We start from the raw sequence: 24073 nt of genomic DNA, 5'->3' as shown, positions 1-24073 counted from the left end.
GCCTCGGGTATCCTGGTGATCCGTTTGGAAACACTCGTCGCTGGAACCTATTCGATTTTCAGATTGACTTTTACCATCGAGTCAAGAATGAAAGATGTTATCGTGTATTTGTTTATTTAACAAATTATTAGCCATCAAATAATGTACGCGGGATAGTAGAAGGATGAAACATTTGCAGGGAAAATCTTACAGCTATGTAAAATAGTTTTACTTTCGAATCTTGTTCCTGTAACCTTTAACAAATTTCATTGATTGATTACTAACGTTGCAACAACACGATTAACCAACATGGTCTCATGTTAGAAAAATGTTAAAACCTCCTAACTCAGGAATGTATCATTTTAAGCCTTTTTCAGAGTTAGCTACTAACGAAAGATATCATTGGATATACTCATTTATTTAATCCCTTCGCATCAGATGATATCTATTTGTTCACAGAAGAATAAAGGATATTCCCAAGGAAAATTCGATAATCATGTAATTTGATTAATTTTATTTTTGAGTTTTTCCATAGAAAATGTTGTCGGTTCCTGAATTTATTTTACGGACGAGTAATGACAAGTACAGTGTCAAATTTACCACCACAGCAAACTCACCATACGGTTTTTAGTTCAAAAATGCTTCCTTTTAGTATGAATTACATACTTCTTCTTTTCAATGTGTATATATTCGCGCAATTTACATCTTAATTTCTTTGGTACAAATTTTATGTTTTAGTCGTTGATAGTGTAATTATTGGCTACTAATTCTGTAATTTATTAGACAAGTTAGACAGTATTTACATACGTGCAAATTCTTTTTCACTATGTGTCAAGGTATTGATCAAAAAGCCATAAATTAACAGTAAATAGGTTTATTTAAATGACACTGGCGAGATTCCTTCTCAAAAGTGATTTTAAGGAATTGGAATTTATTAAAAGATTGATGGATTTTTAATAAAACAAATACCCAAGTACATGTTAATAAGTACTCTAAATTATATATTGAATGAAACATTATTATTATGTAGATAAAAGTAACATGATTTATATATCTATTTATTTATTTATTTATTTCATTCTATCTATTTTTCTTTTTTCTATTCCTATACTAGCCGATTAAATTGTTTTATTTACTTCAAGGTTTCCTTATCTTATAATTTTCAATTTTACTACTAACTACTCAGTGCATTTTCAACACCCTTAATCGAAGTTACGTTGTATAGTCGATAAACTGCGTAAAAAGAAAAAATAGTTTTTATATTTATCATAATAGAACAAAGTACAAGTAAAGTAAATATGTGTTAGAATATTTAAAAAGAGAAATAAATCTCTATTTAGATTGAATGGCATTAATAAAAATATGAATTTATAGAAACATCTGTGCTTCGCGTATAATATATAGAATTCGTAAGAAAATATTTCTTTATAAAATTCTGTTGATTATTATTATCAGGTGTGTAGATTTTTCTATAGCTTTATTAATATGCAAAAAAATGATATACACTTTTTACGTAAAATAGAAATATAAAGGTAAAACGTTAGAAAATATAAAAAATTTTCTAAAGTTTGAAAAAGAAACAGCAAAAAATAAAAATTTTACGTGAAAGCTAAATAATTCTCTGAACTCGTAACAATTAAAACCGATATGAGTAAAAGAAAAATATTTGTATTCTCAAAGTGTATCATCTAAACAATCTCTCCAATCTTACATTACTTTATTTTTATCCTACAAAAGAAAATTTGCTACATAATTTACAAAATGCTTCTCCATTTGTAGAGTTCATTAAAGTTAGAACAATTATCAAATTACTAATTCGTTGGTTGCTTTTTTCAAGCCCAGAAAATTGAAATAACTTCAAACAATTATCAATAACAATATCCATCGATTTCCCATGATATTCATTGCATAATCGCAATTAATATTTGATCTAGGTGACGTAATCAAAGGCGCCTTCTCTTGTTTCAGGCTGCGGAGGGTTTTGTCTTCGTGGTGGGCTGTGATCGTGGAAGAATTCTTTATGTATCCGAGTCTGTTTTGCAGACACTCAATTATTCTCAGGTATCCATTCTCTGTTTCTTTCGATGCACTGGTAATAAAACACGAGTAATAAAATAAATTTCTTCGAGCGTTATATTTAAAATAGAAATAGTATACCTAGTAATAAAATAAATCTATTCTCTGTGATCTGTAAATTGTGCAATGTAATACTGTCCGTAACGTATATGATGTCTAGCATATATGTTCTCTCATTATTCGCGACAATTAGAAAGAACTTACAATTGTAATTTTATCCACATTATTTTTCTTATAAAAATTAAATTCCTGAGCGGCTCCAAATCCCTACTGGCCCACCAGGAATTTTTCCAAACTATCTATATTCTATAACAAGGCTATCTTTACTTAAAATACGTTTCCAACAAATTTCACAGTGAAGTTGACGTATTTGAAAAGTTAATTAAAATTAAGAACACAGATAGGATTGATGATACTAAGAATGTTGGAAAATTACTTTCAAAGCAACATAGGAATTACTTTAAAAGTAAACCAAGGAACTCAGAAAATGTTAACTTAGTCTACAGATTGAAATAACATGATTGCAGAAATATAATCTCTTTCTTCTCATTTATTTATTTTCGTAAAATATTTACATTTATACACATAATGCTATAAAATGACTATTATTACTTCATATTTATATTATAAATATATACAGGGTGGTTGGTAACTGGTGGTACAAGCGAAAAGGGGATGATTCTACGCGAAAAAAGAAGTCGAAAATATAGAATAAACATTTTTCGTTCGAGGCTTTGTTTTCGAGAAAATCGACTTTGAATTTTCGCTCGGTACACGTGCACTTTATCGCGTCTCGTTATAACGGATCTCACTGTAGATCGTTGTCTCGATGGAAAAATTAAAAAAAAATATTTTTATTCCATATTTTCGACTTCTTTTTTCGCGTAGAATCACCCCCTTTCCGCTTGTACCGCCAGTTACCAACCACCCTGTATATAATAAGTATATAATAAGTTATGCTATATTGCGCAACTACAGTGTACGAAATGTACCATGTACATGTCGGGTAACATTGAAAGTAAATAGAAAAAAGTCTAGAAGCCTGCTAAATTTAAGATCTCACTGAACTTTTTAAAAACGTATCAAAATAAATGATTTTTCCTTATTACATTATTTTATTATACAAATGCTTGTAAAATTTGATTGAAAAATATTATGTAGAAAAATTGTTTGCGTTTGTACATGTACAAGATGTAATACCTTTTTTATATAGATAGTCCTTTTATAGGATGTACAAACAGTTTTGTGAATGATTATATGTCCACAGTTTCCTAAACAAAATCAATTGGGGATGAAACGATTAGTAAAATTTATAGTTTGATAGCATGAAAATTTTAAATATAGAAAGATTGTATATTATAGAAATGAATTTTTTATGTCTGCACAGGGTGACCTGTTGGGTCAAAGTTGGTTCGATATCCTGCATCCAAAAGATGTTGCCAAGGTAAAGGAGCAGTTGTCCTCTTCAGATCTTAGTCCACGCGAACGATTAATAGATGCCAAAAGTACGTACCAATGTAACACGATTTGTCTGTGTCCACGTGTTAACACGCGTTGACTGTTAAATAATCTCTTGACTTTATTTTAAGATCCTCCGTATTTATATGTAGTAAAAATTACTTATTATAACTTGTATCATATATTTGAAAAGTATTTTCTCACGTAGAATTTGGATAATTTAATCGAGAGAAATTTACAATAGTGATATAAATTAATAACACATATCTTCTCAACCTGCCAGTATTTAAAAATACAAAGTTTCTTAAGATAATAGTGTGCCGTTTAGTAATGTTAAAAGGTAAAAATTATTAGGTAGAATAATCCAAGAGATGCTGTTAGTATCTTTATTGTAAGAGCAATTTAATAATACCTTGCTTGATGCGTTTATAATTTTATGATAGGTTTAACAGCTTAATCATACACTTCTTTTAAACGCTCCTTCTGGTTTAATGTTTCCAATAAATTGGTAGATCACGACTTCTAACACGCTTGCTATTATTTATAACGATCCATTGTTGCATTGTTCTCCATAAACAAAAGTACAAAAGTTGAAATGGTCTTATTATTATCAGTAATATCTCTCTTAAATTTTATTAAGCTTTTGCCGAGCTTTGATCGAAGTAGCAACTGTCTGAAATGCGTTTTTAAATCTTCCATTTATAACGTTTACAATCTGCAATCGATGATCAACACCACTTATTCTGCTAAAGAACAATTACCAATTCGACGAACTCAATTTACACATTTTTATCGTGGTCATTAAATTCATGAAAAAGAAGCTGAAAGTGTACAAAATCTATTTCAAACAATTCATTGTTGAAAAGCCAAAATATTTTAAAAGAATATCGTGGAGCTCAGTAATAAATGGCAAAAATACATTATTCGATAAAATGTTAATTTTAGGAAAATATCATTGATATGAGCTGCTTAAAAGTCTGCTGATCCGTTCGATAAATTATAGAATAGAGGAAACTAACGACGTAACAAACATTATCTTTTGAAATAGAATCTTAGTTGCCAATGTTTCTGTAAATATGCAAAACTGGAGGAGATAAACGCACATATAAAAATATAGTATTATATTGGCATTAGCATTTATTGCACCATCCGTACATTTCAATGTTTTCGGATAATATATCAAATACAAAAATATATAAAATACGTAGAAGATAGGACAAATTTATTCAAACTTCACTGCTTTGTTAGCGTTTGTAAAAATGCAAATTTACATAAATATTTTCGGTCTATTAATTCATACATTCATGTTATACATAACAATTAGTATATTTTTAATATTCATATACTTGTCGGGTTATGATTAGAATTTTGGGCGCGTAACAACTCTTCACGTGAATTAGCCATTGTTTCACAAAGCCGAGATTATATTTACACATATGTACAAGACTGCAAAGCTTAGCAAATAATGAGTCTAATGAATAATAAGTTTAACAAATAATAAGTCCACTGAATAATAAGTTTGACGAATAATAACGTTAGCGAATAATAAATTGTACGAATAATAAGTTTAACAAATAATAAGTCTAATGAATAATAAGTTTAACGAATAGTACGTTTAATGAATAGTATGATTTACGAATAATAAGTTTAATGAACGCTATTAACAATGTTTTTGGGTTCAAACGATTCCACGGTCAACGGGATAACTCTTCACTAAGCGTAAACTAATCTTAGGCACAGAAATACGACTGTTGAAAGTACTCGATGTGTCACTCTCCAAGGCACTCGCACGAACGCCAGCCTCGTGGAGATTTTTCTCGCTGTACGATTGCCTTTTGTTTTCTATACTCGTTTGGAAGCATCGAGGAGGTTCCAAACGCCCGTTGCTAGGCAGCCTCTGCCTGGAATTTGATACGCACTCGTTGGAAGCATCGAGAAAGTTCCAAACGCCGTTGCTAGACAGTTTCTGCCTGGAGTTTGATTATTAATACAATGAATGTCCCATTGTATCGGCACCTCCGAGGCAACATCACACGTGGCTAGGCCCGCTCCCGAGGCCGCATGCCGCCACAACCACATTTTTCGGAAAACCCATACAACCACTCCAGACCTCCGTTAGGCAAAACGTCTATCCCGTGACCAATTGTCACCTCGGGCCCAATCTCGCTATCACAAATCTCGAACAATTACAGCTATGATAAAATCTAGGCTAGAGTACTAGAGGATGTTCCCGAAATTTCCAAGGAAAGGCCTCGGCTTTCCTTTCATCTCCGACATACTCATATGATTAATATAGTAGATTTCTTTTTATTAGAACGAAATCTTACTTAGTATCCATAAATGAACTCCTGATGATTAGATCAAATTATTTGAACGTAAACTCCTATCATAAACGAAAGATCATACGTAATGGTGAGAATCAATGAACTACTATTATCTACATTGCTTATGCCCCGATTAATTCAGATAAATGAAGTTCTTCTATAGTAAAATTGACAAATGTACAAAAAGTCTAATTGGTCAATTTGGTCTGTATGAGACTCACATTGCTTACAGGTTTTCCTTAAATCGCTACAAAACTTCCGATCAACTCAATATATTACTCAGAAACATTTTAAAGAAATAAGAAGCTTCCGATCGACTCGATATATTACTCAGAAACATTTCAGAGAAACAAGAAGCACGTTAAAGGCGAGAAGGTAATGCTCCTTCAAAAATATCACAATTCTGACGAAATGACTTTTATCAGTCAGCTACATGCGTCGACTTTCCCTTCACGAATCCATTAATTATGACACCTTTCGACATTCCGTCGGTCGGTTCCAGGACCGTTAAGTACTTGTTGCTCGTCAATGCGAGTTACATTCTGATAAATGTCAGTCGTTCGGCAGCATCTGCCTGTCGATAAACATCTTCGAATTAGCGCCGCGAGATAAGCGGCTTACGAAAGAAACTCGTTTAAAGGAGAGAAAAGCGGTACTGCTTATACGCGGCCAGGATCTCGAGGATGTTACGTGCTGGTACGATTTACGCGCGGAGGACTTCGAGACGAGGTCTCACGGTCGTTAATCATCGATGCTTGTTGCAAAGGAATTAATAAACCGGGGACCGAGCTAGAAAATGGTCGGCATCGCGCATTCGCTGACACTTTTGATGGCTAATTGATCAAGTGTCGAAGCGTCATTATAACGGTAACACCGTAAGAATGCCGGTAATTGCAAGATCTGTATGCAAATGACACGCGAGTATCTGCCATCCATTGCGTTTCGAATAAAAATTCGAATAAAGTAATTGGTCGAAATGATGTATATACATGTGTGTACGTGTGACTTGGTTTTGCAATATTCTTGCTTATAGTAACTTGGCTTTATTATTGAAGAATAAAATAATGTAAGAAATTTATACAAAGCCGAATACCGAAAATTCTAAGTTTGTAACATTTTAATTTATGAGAAAATTCTGTAATCGTATTTATTAAATTCCTTCATAATAAACATAAGATAACAAAAATGGAATTCATGAGATCAAACATAGTAAATCAAATTAACGATAAGATCAAATTTCTTCTTCTTTCGATTTCGGTCCATGAACTGCGTAAATTCTCAAAGATTCCCTACACCCTCATCAAATTCCTCGTATTCATAGTCAATCGTTAGTCCACTCATCGCATCTTATATACTACCTCATATGCAATTGTCATTTATATACTTCTTGTTATATGTATAAATACTATATATTTCCCCTCATGTTTCTCGTAACAGTATGTGTGATTTTCATTGTTATTTCGCTTAGATCCTCTTGCTTTAATTTTTCTATTCATCAACTTTTGTCTTTTACTGTTATTGCTAGAGAATTATACAGTAATTTATGAACAATGGAGTTCTAAAGAAAATCTTTTACATACCCTGTTTGCCCTGTATAATTGTATCGCAGAGTATGTGAACATAATCTCCTTACAACTTACATACTTACATGCTTACAACTAAATACCAAGACGGAAATGAGCGGTATCAACTTTTTCAATATAATATAAATAGAGAGCGATAATATACACTTTTCGCCAAAAAGATAGTCCAGGTGTGCTATCTTTAATTTCTCAATGACGCGTGTAAAGTTTTTCGTCTGTAACATACAATATCAAAATATTATGAGCTCAGGATACGCGGCTTACTGGAAATAAGTCACAATGTCGTAGATGTTTGTATACAACAACGAAAAACTGTTCCATACTGTAGTATCGTAAACTATTATAATTACTTTATTTACAATAAATGGATTAAACGGATATTGATTAAACAGTAAACGATGGTTATTTAACATGAACTAATCACGACAACATATTACAATTAAGACAACCAGATAATTAATTAGTAACTCTCGTCACCACGGATTCAACTCTCTTTCAAGAACGCTAGCAACACTATCTCGACAACGTCATTCGCACTCTCTGGCTTCTCAACTCGTACTGCTGTTAATTCGTTTATGTCCCTTAGCAACCCCTTATCTTTTGTCTTAGCCTCATATCTTTTGTCCCATCACGCACATGCTCAGCAACCGCTTGTTTATAATTCGCGCGACACTCTCCAGGCCCCTCGTCAACGATACTACAATACTAAGGTCGAAATGATAGCACACTCTGTAAATGTGTTTAGAAATTGCTCAGTAGTTCGTAATCTGTCAGCGAGTGAAGATTACAGTACAATATTACATAAATTTGTAACTATGGGACGCGGAACAAGATTAAGCGAGTCTGAAAAAAAGCAAATTCGTGAGCTAAAACAGCAACGGTTATCAGTAGCAAAAATATCGAAAGTGATAAGAAGAAGTCGTAAAGTAATATACAATTTCTTAAAAAATGTTAAAGATTATGGCAAAAAGAAAAGTACTGGTTGGCCGTCATCGTTATCTGATAGTGATAAGCGAGCAATTTTGCGTGTAGCTTCCAACTCGCAGTTAACAGCGAAGCAAATAATGGAGAAATCTAATGTTAGTGCCAGTGTTTCAAGTGTTCGTCGAGTTCTACTATCCTGCAAAAATATTGAGAGGCTAAAATTGAAAAAGAAACCTTCGTTAACAACGAAACACAAAGTAGAACGTTTACGCTTTGCAAAAGAAAGAGTGCATTGGAAAAAGAAATGGAGAAAGGTACTGTTTTCAGACGAAAAAAGATTAAACTTGGATGGTCCTGATGGACTGTAATATTATTTTCATGACATAAGAAAAGAGACAATGTCAGCAATTCGACGACAAATAGGAGGAGGCAGCGTGATGGTTTGGACCGGCATCGGTTACTTCGGCAAGACAAGTATCAAGTTTATCGATGTGAGAATGAATAGTGTCCGATAAATAAATTTAATCAAAGAACAACTAAATAATCATGCAGAACGCATTTCTGGACCTGATTACATCTTTCAACGAGATAATGCATCTGTACACACATCAAGATTGGTACAATCATATTTTAATGAAAATAATATATCTATTTTGCCGTGGCCTGCACGCTCCACGGACCTTAATATTATTGAAAATTGATGGGCAGAACTTGTTCACGGCGTTATACGCGAATGGAAAGCAGTATCAACACGTACAAGAATTAAAAAAATACAATTGTACGCGAATGGGATACGTTAAGTCAAAATTATATCCAGAAACTATATAAATCGATACCAAATCCTACAATAGAAGTAATAGAAAATAAAGGGGGATGTACCCATTATTAAACAAGTATATATGTTTGATAAGTAATTATTGTTAGTTACAATTTATGTTGATTATTATTTTCTTATTGTACATGTGCTATCACTTCGTTCTTAAAATAAAACGATTCTTTTTTGTTACACACTAAACCTCATAATATTTATGACGAACGTATTACGAACCGCATATTCTGAGCTCATAATGTTTTGATATTATATGTTACAAACGAAAAACTTTACACACGTCATTGAGAAATTAAAGATAGCACACCTGGGCTATCTTTTTGACGAAGAGTTTAACTTACCTATTGATTGATATAATATCTACACGTTCGGGAACCATAGAAAATAAGATCAGTACATTCGAAAACGCAAGAAACTTGATAATTTACTACAGTTTACGTACGTTTACTACAATTACGTGTTTTGTAATTTTCTGTTGGCAATACTTCGATATGCTGCAAAGTAATTGCAAAATGATCGCTAGTTGTTTTGAATTAGTCATGAAAATGAGCATGACATGCAGTTCCAATTCATCAATTAAACTTCATAAATGTAGGAAAATGGTATAGTACTAGTAGATTTGGTAACGGTATGATTGTTATAATAACGTTTGATGCTCCGTTAATCTATGTTTACGCAATCACTATTCGTCACTAACTAACTTCCTTACAACGGTTCTTTTTTAAATACGCCGATAACACTCCATGACAACGTTGATGTCACGTAAACTTAACGCTTAGATGATAAAAACAAGAAGGTTGAACCGTAACACAACTATTAACTTTCTTTTTATCAAACTTTGTTATGAATTCAGTAATCACAATTGAACATACACTGAATTGACACGTATAAATCACAGTTCACTTCAACAACTTTATATAGAGCCTAGTTACACTGATGCGTATGTGTAAATTAAGTACGCGACTGGTCTAAGGGTAGAAACTCGGTAAAAAGATTTTGACTATTTTAAAGATAGAGAATAAGTAAAGTTTAGTGACGATGTTGTGGCGGAGGGAAACTAGTGATGGGTGTGTCTAAAGACACGAAATGAGCTGATTCGTTAAGGACAATTTTGGCTAGGAAAGTGAGTTGATTGGGTAATAAGAAGTTTGGTGTACTAGGAAGGGTCTTAGTCGCCCTCGAGAGAAAGTTGCTAACAGAAGATACCGAACGTGAGAAAAACCAAATTTCCGTATCTTCCCGTGGTAAACAACAAATGTGAAGGACACTTGAAATAAAAGATCCTTGTTTGGTCTGAAGGACCTTAACTCCTTAACCTACGATTTACGTTTGAGAATGTTGGGCCGAAAACGTAAACAAGCTATTATATATTATATTATACATTATATTTGGTCGGGCTATGCCCGTAATATTTACGTTTGTCCCGATCCTCGTACTACGGGCTATGCCCATAGTTGTATGCCCAGATTTATGGTGAGTCCCTGAGACTATTGAGAATACCCAGTAAGGTGTGTGGCCTGGTCTCTGATGTGGATTGATGTCACACTGACAACACACACCCGATATCTCCCAGGCAATCCGTCCACGATACAACACTACATTCCTATATGAATTTTCATTAAAAAAATTCAAATGTGTATTTTGTACGTAAATTATTTTCCAAGCTTGGAAAAGATTAAAAATTGGATGAAGATAGAGTATTTAGTAAATAATAGTATAAGTAAATATCTCAATGATTCTAAATATCACAAAAAGCAGGCTAAATTGTAGTGACTTTCATCGTGTGAGAAAAAAGTTAATTAACAATAGATTTCTTTATATAAAACAATTATGTTGTCTATTCCTCTTTTTTGTTATAATTACATAATGCATTGATAATTAGGCAATGCTTATTAACACTATCTGTTCGTTTGCCGAATAAGAGTTTAAAGTAGAATATGACTCTCGCAATCTCATTAAAAATGGATAAAGATGGTTAACCTTATTCAGCACAATGTTGTTTAGACATTTAAAGATGAGACTTCCTTCGTCTGTTCCAATTAATTATTTTGATACTGTCCAGCAAATTGTTCTCGATTAATATATTTTCGATTCTGATAGTCTTCATTTCAATATATTCACCCACGAATATTTTCATACACGAAAATTCATATTCAGTTCACAAAAATTTGTTACTCAACCTAATAATGAAATGTTAGAAAATACCGAGTCTCGTCGGTTTTTAACAAAAGTGAAGTATATAAATTTCTAATAACGTACAATCATATGAAACTTCTGGTTTAACAGCGAATGCATAAATATTGTACATAAAATAACATGCACGATATAAAATTCTAGAAGGCATGTAAAAGAAGTGTCTGTTCGTCATAACATTTATTGTGTGCGTCGTAACATTTGTTTATGTTTGTGACAATAATTTTATATAATGGAGCTTAGGTATAGGTAATAATAGAGAGTTAAATAATTAATTTGAAATTTTAGAACTTTGCGTAGTCTCTATATTCTATGTAAGCTTTTACCTGTTGTTTAGATTAAAGATCATTTAGTCTGGTGATTATGTAAATTATTCAAATAGATTATTTCAACGAATGTGTAAGGGTAATTATTGAAACTAATCAAATATAATGTACATAATTATTACCATGTACATTACACACATTTTAGAGGAAAAGTAAACATAAATAGTAAAGTAGAGGAAACATAAATGTCGAAAGTATTTGCTCGTCAACTAGTCGAATTATTGTATTTATTTTGTAAATATAGGAAGAACAATGTTCTTTAAAAGCCTTTGATTATAATTGTAAATTGTAAAATAAATGTCGAAAGTATTTGCTCATCAACTAGTCGAATTATTGTACTTATTTTGTAAATATAGGAAGAACAATGTTCTTTAAAAGCCTTTGATTATAATTGTAAATTGTAAAATAAATGTCGAAAGTATTTGCTCATCAACTAGTCGAATTATTGTACTTATTTTGTAAATATAGGAAGAACAATGTTCTTTAAAAGCCCTAGATTATAATTGTAAATTCAAATGTAGCTAATGTTAAAAAATCAGAACTAGAACTTTCAACAAAGTTTACTTAATTCGCTGTTTTCTCTTATGGATCCTTTTTTCAAAAAGCTCTTCTGTTATCCTCTCTGTTATAATTTACATTTATAATGAACTAGAATCGCGAATCATGCTTGTACGTTAGATTAGACAAGACGAGGCAAACTATTTTTTTTTTTTAACTATTTTTACAATATTTTCATGTCGCAATCAAACTTATTAACTAGAAGTACCTACTTGGTATAGTTTTATAAAATTCAAAGTAAACAAATTTTAAAGTAACCAGTTGCGTATTAAAAATTTTCAAATTGTCTCGTGAACGAAAGAAAACAAATAAATTGTTTTCAAATTGTAGAACAACATTCTTAAGAAAGGCAATTAGCTGGTTGGAGTATAACACCGTTACGGTTTAACAAGAGATTAATTTCATAACTATGATGCATGCGATGTATAATATTATGGAAAGCGACGAATACGACTTGACTAAGGAAAAGATTGTATACAACGCGTTAACTACATAATACTCAAGCACGAGCGTCAACAATATAGACATTTAGACAGTCATGATACTTTTATGACTGTGAATTCCAGACTATATTATATGTTATTACGTATTGTATCGGCAAAAGCTTTTCTGCTTCTGTATGGATATTATCAACTTTATAAAAGTTTTCATTTAAATATGTATAGAGGTTTATGTGTAGAGGATGGTTGGTCGGTGAGGTTTAATGACGAGATAGTTCGTTGTTGAAACCGTCGAGTATATTTCAAATAATTAAATAAATTAATATACAAACAATATTCGCTGAGACGCTCGTACTAACGGATTAGCTAAGACAGTGTATAAGTCGCAAAATAAGATCGCTAATGACTCGTTAATTAGATCGCTGATAATTCGTTGATAACTGAACTCTTTTCGGTTGCGTCCGTTTATTTATACTGGTCGGGGCAAAGCCGGAAAATTCGAATTCGCCTTCGTTCGACGGTTGCACGTAGCGGCGACGTTGTTTTGCCCGAAGTTTATTATTACATTATGTGTATCCTAACGATATTGATACTGCGAGGCAAAACAACAACATGATTTGCATTGTCCTCCAGCTCGTGTACCGCCACATATGTATACCTGTATGTGATAGATGGACATTTATTTAATAATAAATTTCAATATCAGAATTTTTAATCAAATTCGAATCAAACTCAAGAATGAAGTTACAATATAGTATAAATTTAAAAAGTTTAGAAATTTTACAAGTGTTCTAATAATAAAAAGAAATATTTCTATATAAAACTAGATACGTCATTTAAAAAGCAATGTATATGTATTTTTTGAAAAAAATTATTATTTGAAACATAGCAATGGTGTGCCAGTATAATGTCTTCGCATCATGTCATTCATCACATGTCATTTTTGTAATTTATAGGAAAATTAGGTAGAACATAGCAATAGAACATGGTAATGAAAAGAATTAAAGTTTAAATAATAATAAATAATAATTAACACGCACATTAAAACAAAACATATTAATACAAAACTAAAGTTATATTCGCAAAATTTTACATGATGAGCGTTGTAAGCTTAAAATTTGGAAACACTATAGACAACCCTCCTAACACCAACCCTAACCCAAACCACCTAAGCCACATCTTTTGTCCTTTTGGGTGTCGATTAATATGCATTTACCTATCGACTTAATATTTGCTTATATGAATCACGTCTTCGAACTTTACATTTCTTCCTTTTGTCAAGGCCGATTTAGCTACAAGTATGCGACACGCATCATGCACACGTAACATTTCCCCTCGGGAAATTATGCGAAGAACTTGATATTTGCACGCGTCAATAGTATCGCGAATAGAAAAAGGAAACGAAAGCAGCTTTATATTTTTGAAAACGGATTTTATCATTCTCTGTAACACAGTCATCGAAATTTTGATATGACTATATTCAAAAATATAATGTTTCACAGAATTTAAATAAAATACTAACAGATACGTGTTCGTTATCGCATCTTCGTTTGAATAGAATTAATTTTTCCTTTATACAGTCTTCTTTAATTTCTCTTATACGTTTTGCTCATAAAAACAGGTATATGTTTTCCTTCGTGAAATTGATTAAACTGAAGAAAATGTGGAAATCTGTTTTTGAGTAACTTGAAAACACGAATGCAATAAAATTATTTGGAAAGATAAAATCATTACCTGAAAAAATTTTAATTGAGCGAGACACCAAGTAAATACCTAAATCGCTAATTTTAACTCTTTGGCAGGATGATAAAATAACGAGGAATTCAGAATGAACGATATAGAAAATAATTATTTCTTTGCCAGTCAAAATTTCTAGCATTTCTAAGATCAGATACGATAAGCACGCATCTTCAATTTCTTATAGAAAATAAATATTAGTATTCGCGTCATGCGTAATGGCATTTGAAATGTGTGAAATGAATACTATGTTTCACGATTGCCTTTTTCTATCTTTCTCAAACTATTTTCTAAACTTGCCTTTTGAACAAAGTACAATATTAGACAAATGAATTAGCATTAAAGAATAATATATTCAAGTTTGTTTAACATTGTTTTAGCGATGTTACCGGTGAAAACTGATGTGCCTCAGGGTGTATCAAGATTATGTCCTGGTGCACGAAGATCTTTTTTCTGTAGAATGAAACGAAAAGTCGAAGGGGTTCGTTGCAGTGAATTACAAGTGAAAGAGGAGACTGATACTGCTGGCGGATGTCATCGACGAAAAAAGCAACAAAATGTCGGTAAGTATTTATGCATTATAAGGCGTTGTAAAGTAATTAGATTACAATTACTAAATGTATATTCTTTTTTGCAATTAATCAGAAATATATCGGGGGACTTGTGCAAAATTTACTTTGTCCTTCATCAAAGTAAAATGATAATTATACGTGCCAACTTATTTCTTACACTTCAATCCAATTTTATACTACATTGTATATTTACTTTATTTTATTTTTATTTATAAACATGGTAAGATACGTGCCAACTTATTTCTTACACTTCAATCCAATTTTATACTACATTGTATATTTACTTTATTTTATTTTTATTTATAAACATGGTAAGATATGTTTCTATTTACATGTACATATATTTATACACTGAAAATTGATAACTCTGGAAGTAAAAGATACGACCACAACAATTTTGAAAAATCTATTCGTACAGAATTGTGTGCATATACTTCTAGTAATTTTAACAAGAGGATATTTTATTCTTTTACATAAAAAAGAATGAAATATAAATAAAATCATAACTGTTAAAGATATGTATTGCTGTGAAAGAATGTTAAAAACATATCAGTGAAATATGTACAGTATCGCTAGTCCTTTGTCATCAGTCCTCAAGATCTTACGACTTGAATATTTGCCGCGTGATTTATCAAAGGCGAGAAGTAGACACTACTGCAAAGACGGGTAAAAGAGTCGCTTTACATACCTTCTCCTTTCATTCTTTTTCACTGCTTTATATTTTTAGCCATATACAAATATGTATTCTACTTTTCAAGATTAAGAAATTATGAATTATGTAAAATAAATTAAAAGTATAATAAGTGTAATAGCCAGGAAAACAGAAAGAATGCTGTTTCTTTAGTTTCTTTGGTTAAAGAAACAGCATTTATATGAAAATACCTTATGTTCTCTTTAAGGATTCTTTCTGTTTTCCTGGCTATTACACTTATTATACTTCTAATTTATTTTACATAATTCTTAATTTCTTTAGTTAAATAGTTATTTAAGTTCTTCTATTCCTTTAACTAAAATGTTTATAAATACATATCATTCGTGTTCTTTATACAATTTTTCAAGAAATGTATTTCATTATACAATCTATAGTGAATACAAATTTTCCATATATCCCATAATTCCACATACGAGATCATAAACTCTATATATTCTGTAATAAAAATTGTTTCTTTCTGTCAGTTATAGCACAGTAGAAGTAAGATTATATACTTGTAACTAAGTGAATTGATGATAATTTTAGATATTTAAGAATTTCTATCATATCATATCAGTTTTGTCTTAGAATTTAACAGTTGTTGCGATATCTCTTGTCAAGTTTTCGTTTTACATAATACCTTAATTTACTACTCATGATTAGTTGACCGTGCACATCTATTTTCATTTTTAAAACAGGTTTTTTAATTGCCGAGTGACTTCACTTTTGAAATACATCTACAATTAAAATTAAAAAGGCTGACTTCATTAAATATCATAAACTAGTTTTGCTGTAAACAATTAGATGCCATTAACCATTTGCATACAAACAACTAAAATTCAAGTCTGTCAAAGTAATTATTTATAACTATAGCTAATTCTTTGTTATGCCGTAAAAATGATAACAAAGGTATGTTTTAGACTATAAATTGAAAAAAGAGATTGTAAAATTACAATAAATAAATAGTTGCTTCATGTTCGTAGAAACTTTCAGGCCATTTTCTCAAAGATGTTATAATGAATGAGGAAGCTATTTGAATAAATACAATCGTAGGAAGATTGACCAAAGAATGTCGTCGTTTTAATGATTCAAATAAACTATCGCGCTATCACTATCCACTCTCCGCGACTTCTGTTTCTTTGAATTTGAGGTGTAAGTGTTGTCCGTGTTGATTGTAACTGTTGGCTGTAGATATCGGCTGCTGGAGTACTGTAATTTTTCTTCTAATTTATATGCGTGGAAGAAAAATAGGACACGGGCGCCAGGATTCGAACCTGAGTCCCGAACGTTCGTAACCTAAGGCGCTAACCACTGTGTTTTTTTTTAAATAATGTTTATTACACCAAGATACATTTTAATACATTTGGGTATTCACAATAAACTATGAATTTTGGTAAGATGTGTTAGGCAAAAGTACCGATACGCGTAGCTATGCTATGTTATATGTCGGCGTTTTACATTTTTTGTATTTTAAGCGGAGCTTTTATGTGATTTTGTTTTTAGTTGATTTTTTCTGTCCTGAAAACTTGGTCGCAAAACAGGACGCTTCGGTAGTCTACTTTTTGGGTGCTGTGTAACTTTGTGGAGGGGTGGAATGAGAGGGAGGGGGAGGGGGGAGGGGATGTTAAATAGGTTTATTTACATAATTTACAATATTTACAATGTTTACACCTGTGTTATACGGTGGCAGAACTGAGTTCTGTCGGTTTAATGGTTTTCTCTCTTATTTTATTATGGATTCGGTATCCACCAATATTTTTTTGTGTTTTTTCTGTGCTTGTCTTTAGTGTCTTTCAGAGGAAGGGCCATGTTGTATCTCCACCTAGTGTCTACTGTCTGTCCATTTAAGTTTTCTTCGTAGAGTATAGTTTCGATCCCTATTTTTCTTTTTATGTGATAGATTATTGGGATATTATTTTGATCTTGGATATTAGTTTTTTTCGTGTAGGTATAGGAAAGCTTCTGGAGGGATGAAGCCTGTTGTCAGTGTGTTTTTGTAATATGCGTCGTTTGGAAATAAGCAACTGAAGATTAAGCTGTTTTCTGTTATCTTTGCAGCTTACGCGAAGTGGTTTCTTATTAGTTTTAAGATGTTACAGTCTATGCGGTGAACGTTGGCTAGGTTATAGATTCTTTTGTTTTTTTACCTATTTTTTGAATCCGCTGTGTTCGCGTCTGTAAGTACTCAAGCAAGCTCTGATGCATTTTCTTTCGAATATGCATCTTTTCGAATATGCAAATATGCATATTTTCCATTTGGGAAGCTGACATGTTGTACCAGATTGGGCAGCCGTAGGTTATGATTGGTCTGATTAGTGCTTGGTAGCATAGTATTTTTACTTTGCTGTTGAGATGTTTGGAGTAGAATAGTCTTTTTGTTTTCCAGAATGCTTTATTGGCCTTAGAAAGTTGAATTTCGGTGTGCTGCTTGTAGTTTAATTTGTAGTCTATATTTACTCCTAGGTATTTTACGCAGTTTTTGTGTGCTATGAGTGCCCTTTGTTTGTTTTTTCTCTTAGTTGGAATTTTTTGCAGTATTCTCTTTCTATTAGGCCGATTTCACTTCACTTGGGTCTAAACAGTATGGTTTCGTATTTGCTTGTGTTGATTTTTAGTTTCCATGTGTGGTAGTAATCGTTAATTTTCTCAAAAAGTTTTTGGAGTTCCGTTTTTATTGTTTTGGTTTTGCGGCCTGTTACGTAGACGATTAGGTCATCTGCGAAGGCTATAGAGCGTTTATGGCTGGATGTATTGAGATTAAAAAAGTTTAGTAAGTCACTATTGTAAATACTGAAAAGTAACGGAGAATTTACTGTACCTTTGTAGGCCGTTTTTATGGAGAATTTTTTGCTTGATGTGTGTGGACCTTCGGTCATTACGAATGTTCTGCTTGTGATCATGTCCCAGACTATTTTAATTAGGTATTTAGGGAAGTTTTTCTTGATCAATTTGTATATGAGACCTGGGATCCAGACTGTATCGAAAGCTTTTTCGAGATCTATTAAGCAGGCGGTTACTCGTTGTTTTGCGTTTAACGCCCAGCAGATGTCCGACGTAAGTTTGTTTATTGCGTGAACTGTGGAGTGTTTGTGTCGGAAGCCAAATTGATTTTCTGGGATTACGTCATTTTTTGTGCAGAAGAAGGTTAGGGGGTTGTTTATGATTATTTCAAATACTTTGCTTATGTTGGGGAGGAGACTTATGGGTCGTAGGTTTGCGGGTGATGAGCCGTCTTTATCTTTTTTTGTAATAGCTATCGATTTGGCTTTTTCCCATTTTCTGGGGAAATATGAGTTGTTTAGTGCATTGTTGAAGAGTACTGTGTAGTACCATTATATTTTGCTCGGTAGGCGCTTGAGTAAAATGATTGGGATGCCGTCGAAGCCGGAGGATTTTTTGTTGTTTAGTTTGGAGAAGATTTTGTTTAGTTGATTGTAATTTGTGAAGTAGTTTATTTCTGGTTCTGGTTGTTTGGGGTTGTCTGCGGTGTTTTTGTTTGAGAATGTGCAGACTGTTTTGTTTGCGCTAACCACTGTGCTACCGTCGTCCGGTGCTAGTTAGTGTCGAGTGACGGTATTTGTTGTCAAGTGCCACCACAGTACCCCCTTACCAGTGATAACGTTTCTTCTTTGCGTGATAAAGCGTCAGCCGATTATTGTCAAGCCCGTGTAGATGTTGCGCGTTGTCTTCGATGTGGCGGTGGATACCTGTCGTACGGTGCGGAGCGTTCCGCGTACTGTCGTAGGCCTCTGTTCCTCTTTTCCAGTATGACGTGTGCAATGGCTACATAACTCCTGGCTTGGTCATCGTCTCGTATCCTGTCACCTGCTTACGTGGGTCTACGAGCAACCCGTAATGGCTCAGAAAATCAACACCGATGATAGGCGTTTGCACATCGGCCACTACAAAACGCCATTTGAGAGCTTGGCGTAGCGATAAATTGAGGGAAACTGTAATGGTACCGTATGTCGCGATCCGCGTTACGTTGACCGCGAACAGTTCGTAGTCGGTTTTGTTCGTATGTCCGCAGATCTTACTGCGCGGATAAACACAAGTGTCAGCACTGGTGTCCACTAAATAGAGATTTTCGTTCGTATGTCTTTTGACGAGAATGCGGCGTGTTTTTAAGCCGTCGGCGTTCGGCGCGTTTACGGACGGCTGGTCGCATTTCCCTGTTTCCACTTACACGGGGATCGACACCTTCTCGCACGTTCGCGGAATACTTCGTGATAATAACACAGGCCGGAATCATGCGTCCTTTCTCGCAACCTGGAACGGCTCCGACTTCTTGATCGCCAGTGTCGACGCGGACGGTGGTTAATGTTCATCGCACTCACCTCGGCCCTTAATTAGTTTATCTGGTCGTTAAACGTATTAAAAAAAAAAAGCGCGAACCAGGGAGCTTCAGCGGGTTCCACCTGCGCCGGGTGGTCCGCTATCGTTGCTACCTGCGAAGTATCTCCTTTGAACTCCTCCGCGATGAGTCCATTTGATCGCTTCAGTTTGTGTATGTCGGAATCGTCGACAGCGGCGAGTATGCGCCTGATGCGGACGAGGACCGATTTCTCCACAACGATTGGACTCATCTGGTGCGGAGGGGCTGGTGGCGAGGTTCCTCAGTTGATGGTAAAATTGGGACGGTTTTCTATCGCCCATTTCCTCACTTCCACCAACTTTTCTTTACGCCATCGCTATCATCCGAGTCCGTAAGAATGCGAACTCAGTTCATTTTTTAATTTCGTATACCGTCCGTATTGGCTGGCGGGTCCGTCATAACGCTCCTCTAACCTGCTGGAGGAGCTGACCGGTCGAGGCTAGTTGCGTTTCCAACAATGCAAACCAAACATGTTGGAGGGTTGCAGCGGAAGCATTGTAACCGCGACCACTAACCAACCCCACCCGCCGTAGCCTTAACATCGTCTTTCGTAGTCACCATCCATGCTGGTGGTTGTTTCCCATCACGTCGGGGTCACCACTAGTTTGAGGTGTAAGTGTTGTCCGTGTTGATTGTAACTGCTGGCTGTAGAGATGTCGCTGCTGGCGCACTGCTCTATTTTTCTTCTAATTTAGATGCGTGGAAGAAAAATCGGACATGGGCGTCGGGATTCGAACCTGGGTCCCGAACGTTGGTAACGTAAGGCGCTAACCACTGTGCTGCCGTCGCCCGGTGCTAATTAGTGTCAAGTGGCGGTATTTGTTGTCGAGTACCGCCACAAATTTATACATAACGTTCAGCTTCTCCCAGCTTGTGTTTTTCATATGTTCTGTGGGTATAAGTAAGAAAGGAATATAACTTATATAAATAAGACAAATATTCAGAAATTATAACAAAAATAAAAAGGACAATATTTCATAGTACGAGGCATCTATTGCGAATTTATTATTAATATACATGCTGAATTAGTACGAAACAATTGATTATTGATTTACTAAAACAAAACAAATTACAATTAATACAAGCTTTATAGAGTAATAAGTTCGACTTTTTACCGTTGTCAACTTTATGAATGTGAACGTTAAACATTTTGAAAGGGGGTGTTAATAACTGCTGATTACATTAATTATATTGCATGGTAATAGTAATTATCCTCTCGCATTCGGTATTCTTTTTGTAACCTTTTAATAAAGCTTTAAACGACCTATGTTTATATAATATATTTTCCTCCTTCATAACCACAGATCATATGTTTAATCAAATAAAGTAAAACACATCTTGTATATGCCGTTCATCCTTCATTCTTCATAGGAATAATATGCAACTAAGTTTTCAATCTCAAGAAAAGAATTATATATTAATAAGAATAAATTTTCTATCAATCTCATGAATCTTTATAAATATTACGAGAATTCAATCTCTTAAGGAAAATGAATTATCAATTTTACATAACTTTATGTCAGTTTGTTCTATTAGTCCTTTGAAAATCGTTTTTCGCTAATCATTAAAATTAGAAACACATGAAACACATCTCTTTGAATGTTTTTGTGCAAAGAACTATCTGCTAAAATTGAGAATTAATTTTACCAGAAACAAAAATATCTACCATTTAGTTAGTTAATAAATTATGAGGATGCAATGCTGCGTGTACGTAACACTAAATATCAAAGGAAGATACAGTTGAAAATCGTACAAACTAATAATATTGTATACCGTATATAATAATTCCAATAAATGAATCCTGTCGCATATTTTTACAGATTGGAAATATTGTGTAATACAATGTACTGGATATCTGAAGTCCTGGGCGCCTGCAAAAATCGACCTCGAAGAACACGAAGGTGACGGAGATGGAGAAGCTTGTAATCTGTCGTGTTTAGTAGCAGTTGGTCGGTTACAGTCAACGTTACCTACATCTTTGCCTAAAAAGCCACGTTTGAGACCGATAAAGTTTGTCTCGCGACACGCGATGGATGGCAAATTCCTCTTCGTCGACCAGAGGTAAATGATAATAAATATTTCAACGATAATTCTTATATGTATACTTCAGAACACTTAACGTATAACACTTAATTTCTTGGAAAATAATTGATGTACTTTTTATCCAATTTTTATATATATTGTATTTAAATTTTGTTTCTTTTCTCTGGTTTTAATGCTGTTTCAACATCGAAAATCGTTAGCAACACTGTTTAAAATTATAATTTTTAGTACTGTTTTGTTTCGGATAGAAATTGACCGAGACTTATTAAATTTTCGTCTGCATTTAAATATACTGTTCATATTGCTTGACAAATTCACTCGTTAACTGCTCTTCTCGCAGCGTTGTACATTTTACACTCCAACATGTAATTGGTATATTGCATTTTTATTTTCAATATTGAATTTATCAACCAACTTATTTCACATTTATACGTCATATGTATGAGCATTCCAACCTATATATCGCTTCTAAATACGACTTATAAAATATTATTTGCCTATAATATGAATATTGTTTGGGCTTTACGCTATAAACATGATTTGATAAATATAACTATTACATAATTAACTTTTCTGTTCATTGATAGTATTAAAAACGCAATTTTCTTCGCATATTACTCAAAGATATCAATAATTCAACAAAAAGAAGATTTATATTCCTTTTAAATTTGTACGTATTCTAAAATCACACTTACAAATAGAAAGAATTCGAAAATATGTAACAAATATTGTTTCATATTTATCTAAATTGATTGCTTCACACTAATTTCAAGTTTCTTTCGTCAATGTACTTTCTTAATTAAAACTTTACAATAAGATTCTATAAACTTATATGTACAGGGTGTATAAAAAGTGTAAAAGCTATCGTGGCGTGATTCTGTACACCAGGATGGTTGGAGATTTGTAAAAAGAAATTTGTAAGGATTATTAGAACTTTAACATCTTTTTCCGAGAAAAGAAGTCATCTGCGACTCGTGATTTCTTCGAGACTTTTGCTCTTCGCGATGAGTAGAATACACTGCATTAAAAAAATGTTGACCTTGAAAATCATGCTCAAGATTAATTTGGCATCAGACTCTTTTTTACAAATCTCCACAGATCCAGAGGTGTAGAATTAAGCGAATGGTGATTTTTAAACTTACTTTTTATACACTCTGTTACACATACGTACATATACCAGGTTTATTAACAATAACATCTAGACTGCGGATTTGTATACGATAGTTGAAAATTGTAAGATACAAAAATGCATACAATCTACATAATATATAAAAATATTATACAAGGTGGTTGGTAACTGGTGGTACAAGCGGAAAGAGGGTGATTCTACGCGAGAAAAAAAGTCGAAAATATAGAATAAAAATTTTCTTTTTTAATTTTTCCATCGAGACAACGATCTACAGTGAGATCCGTTATAACGAGACGTGATAAAGAGCACGCGTACCGAGCGAAAATTCAAAGTCGATTTTCTCGAAAACAAAGCCTCAAACGAAAAATTTTTATTCTATATTTTCGACTTCTTTTTTCGCGTAGAATCACCCCCTTCCGCTTGTACCACCAGTTACCAACCACTCTGTATATAAAATATCTAGTGTAACACTTATTATAAGATTTAATTAGTAAGATACTTATATACCTAGATTCAACTTAAAAAATTATATTCATCAAAATATGAATTTGCATAGGTATCCACAGTCTAATACTAACAAAATAATAAAATTCCATTTATCAGAACCCCATTTACTAGAACTCCATTTACTGGTACAAAATTTTAATTACCAAGTTAAATTAATTCCTGCAGATTGAATTCGCTTATTTGAATGGGAAAATCAGTAAATTATGTATCTAATACGTTTCTGTACGTAATTACAATGGCTGTAAGCATTGGCACATCATTGTATTTATTATAACATCTACATACCGATTAATTTAGTCCAAATGCATTAAATTTCTCATCACGTAGTA

General features: G+C 33.2%; 1 protein-coding gene across 3 annotated transcripts in view; it reads left to right on the top strand.

Moving 5' to 3' along the window:
• Positions 1-24073, top strand: part of cyc (basic helix-loop-helix ARNT-like protein cyc) — a 96219-nt gene that overhangs the window by 63490 nt on the left and 8656 nt on the right. For all 3 annotated transcript variants that reach the window (XM_033341417.2, XM_033341416.2, XM_076628061.1), the window contains exons 6-9: positions 1948-2040; positions 3443-3560; positions 14808-14990; positions 21886-22126. In XM_033341417.2, coding sequence (XP_033197308.1) covers positions 1948-2040; positions 3443-3560; positions 14808-14990; positions 21886-22126 — 635 coding nt within the window. The remainder of the gene's footprint in view (positions 1-1947; positions 2041-3442; positions 3561-14807; positions 14991-21885; positions 22127-24073) is intronic.

The sequence above is a fragment of the Bombus vancouverensis genome, chromosome 1, assembly GCF_051014615.1.
Source record: "Bombus vancouverensis nearcticus chromosome 1, iyBomVanc1_principal, whole genome shotgun sequence".
Classification (NCBI taxonomy): Eukaryota; Metazoa; Arthropoda; class Insecta; order Hymenoptera; family Apidae; genus Bombus; species Bombus vancouverensis.
The sequence above is the reverse complement of the archived record's forward strand: the minus strand, read 5'-3'. Positions and strand labels throughout refer to the sequence as shown.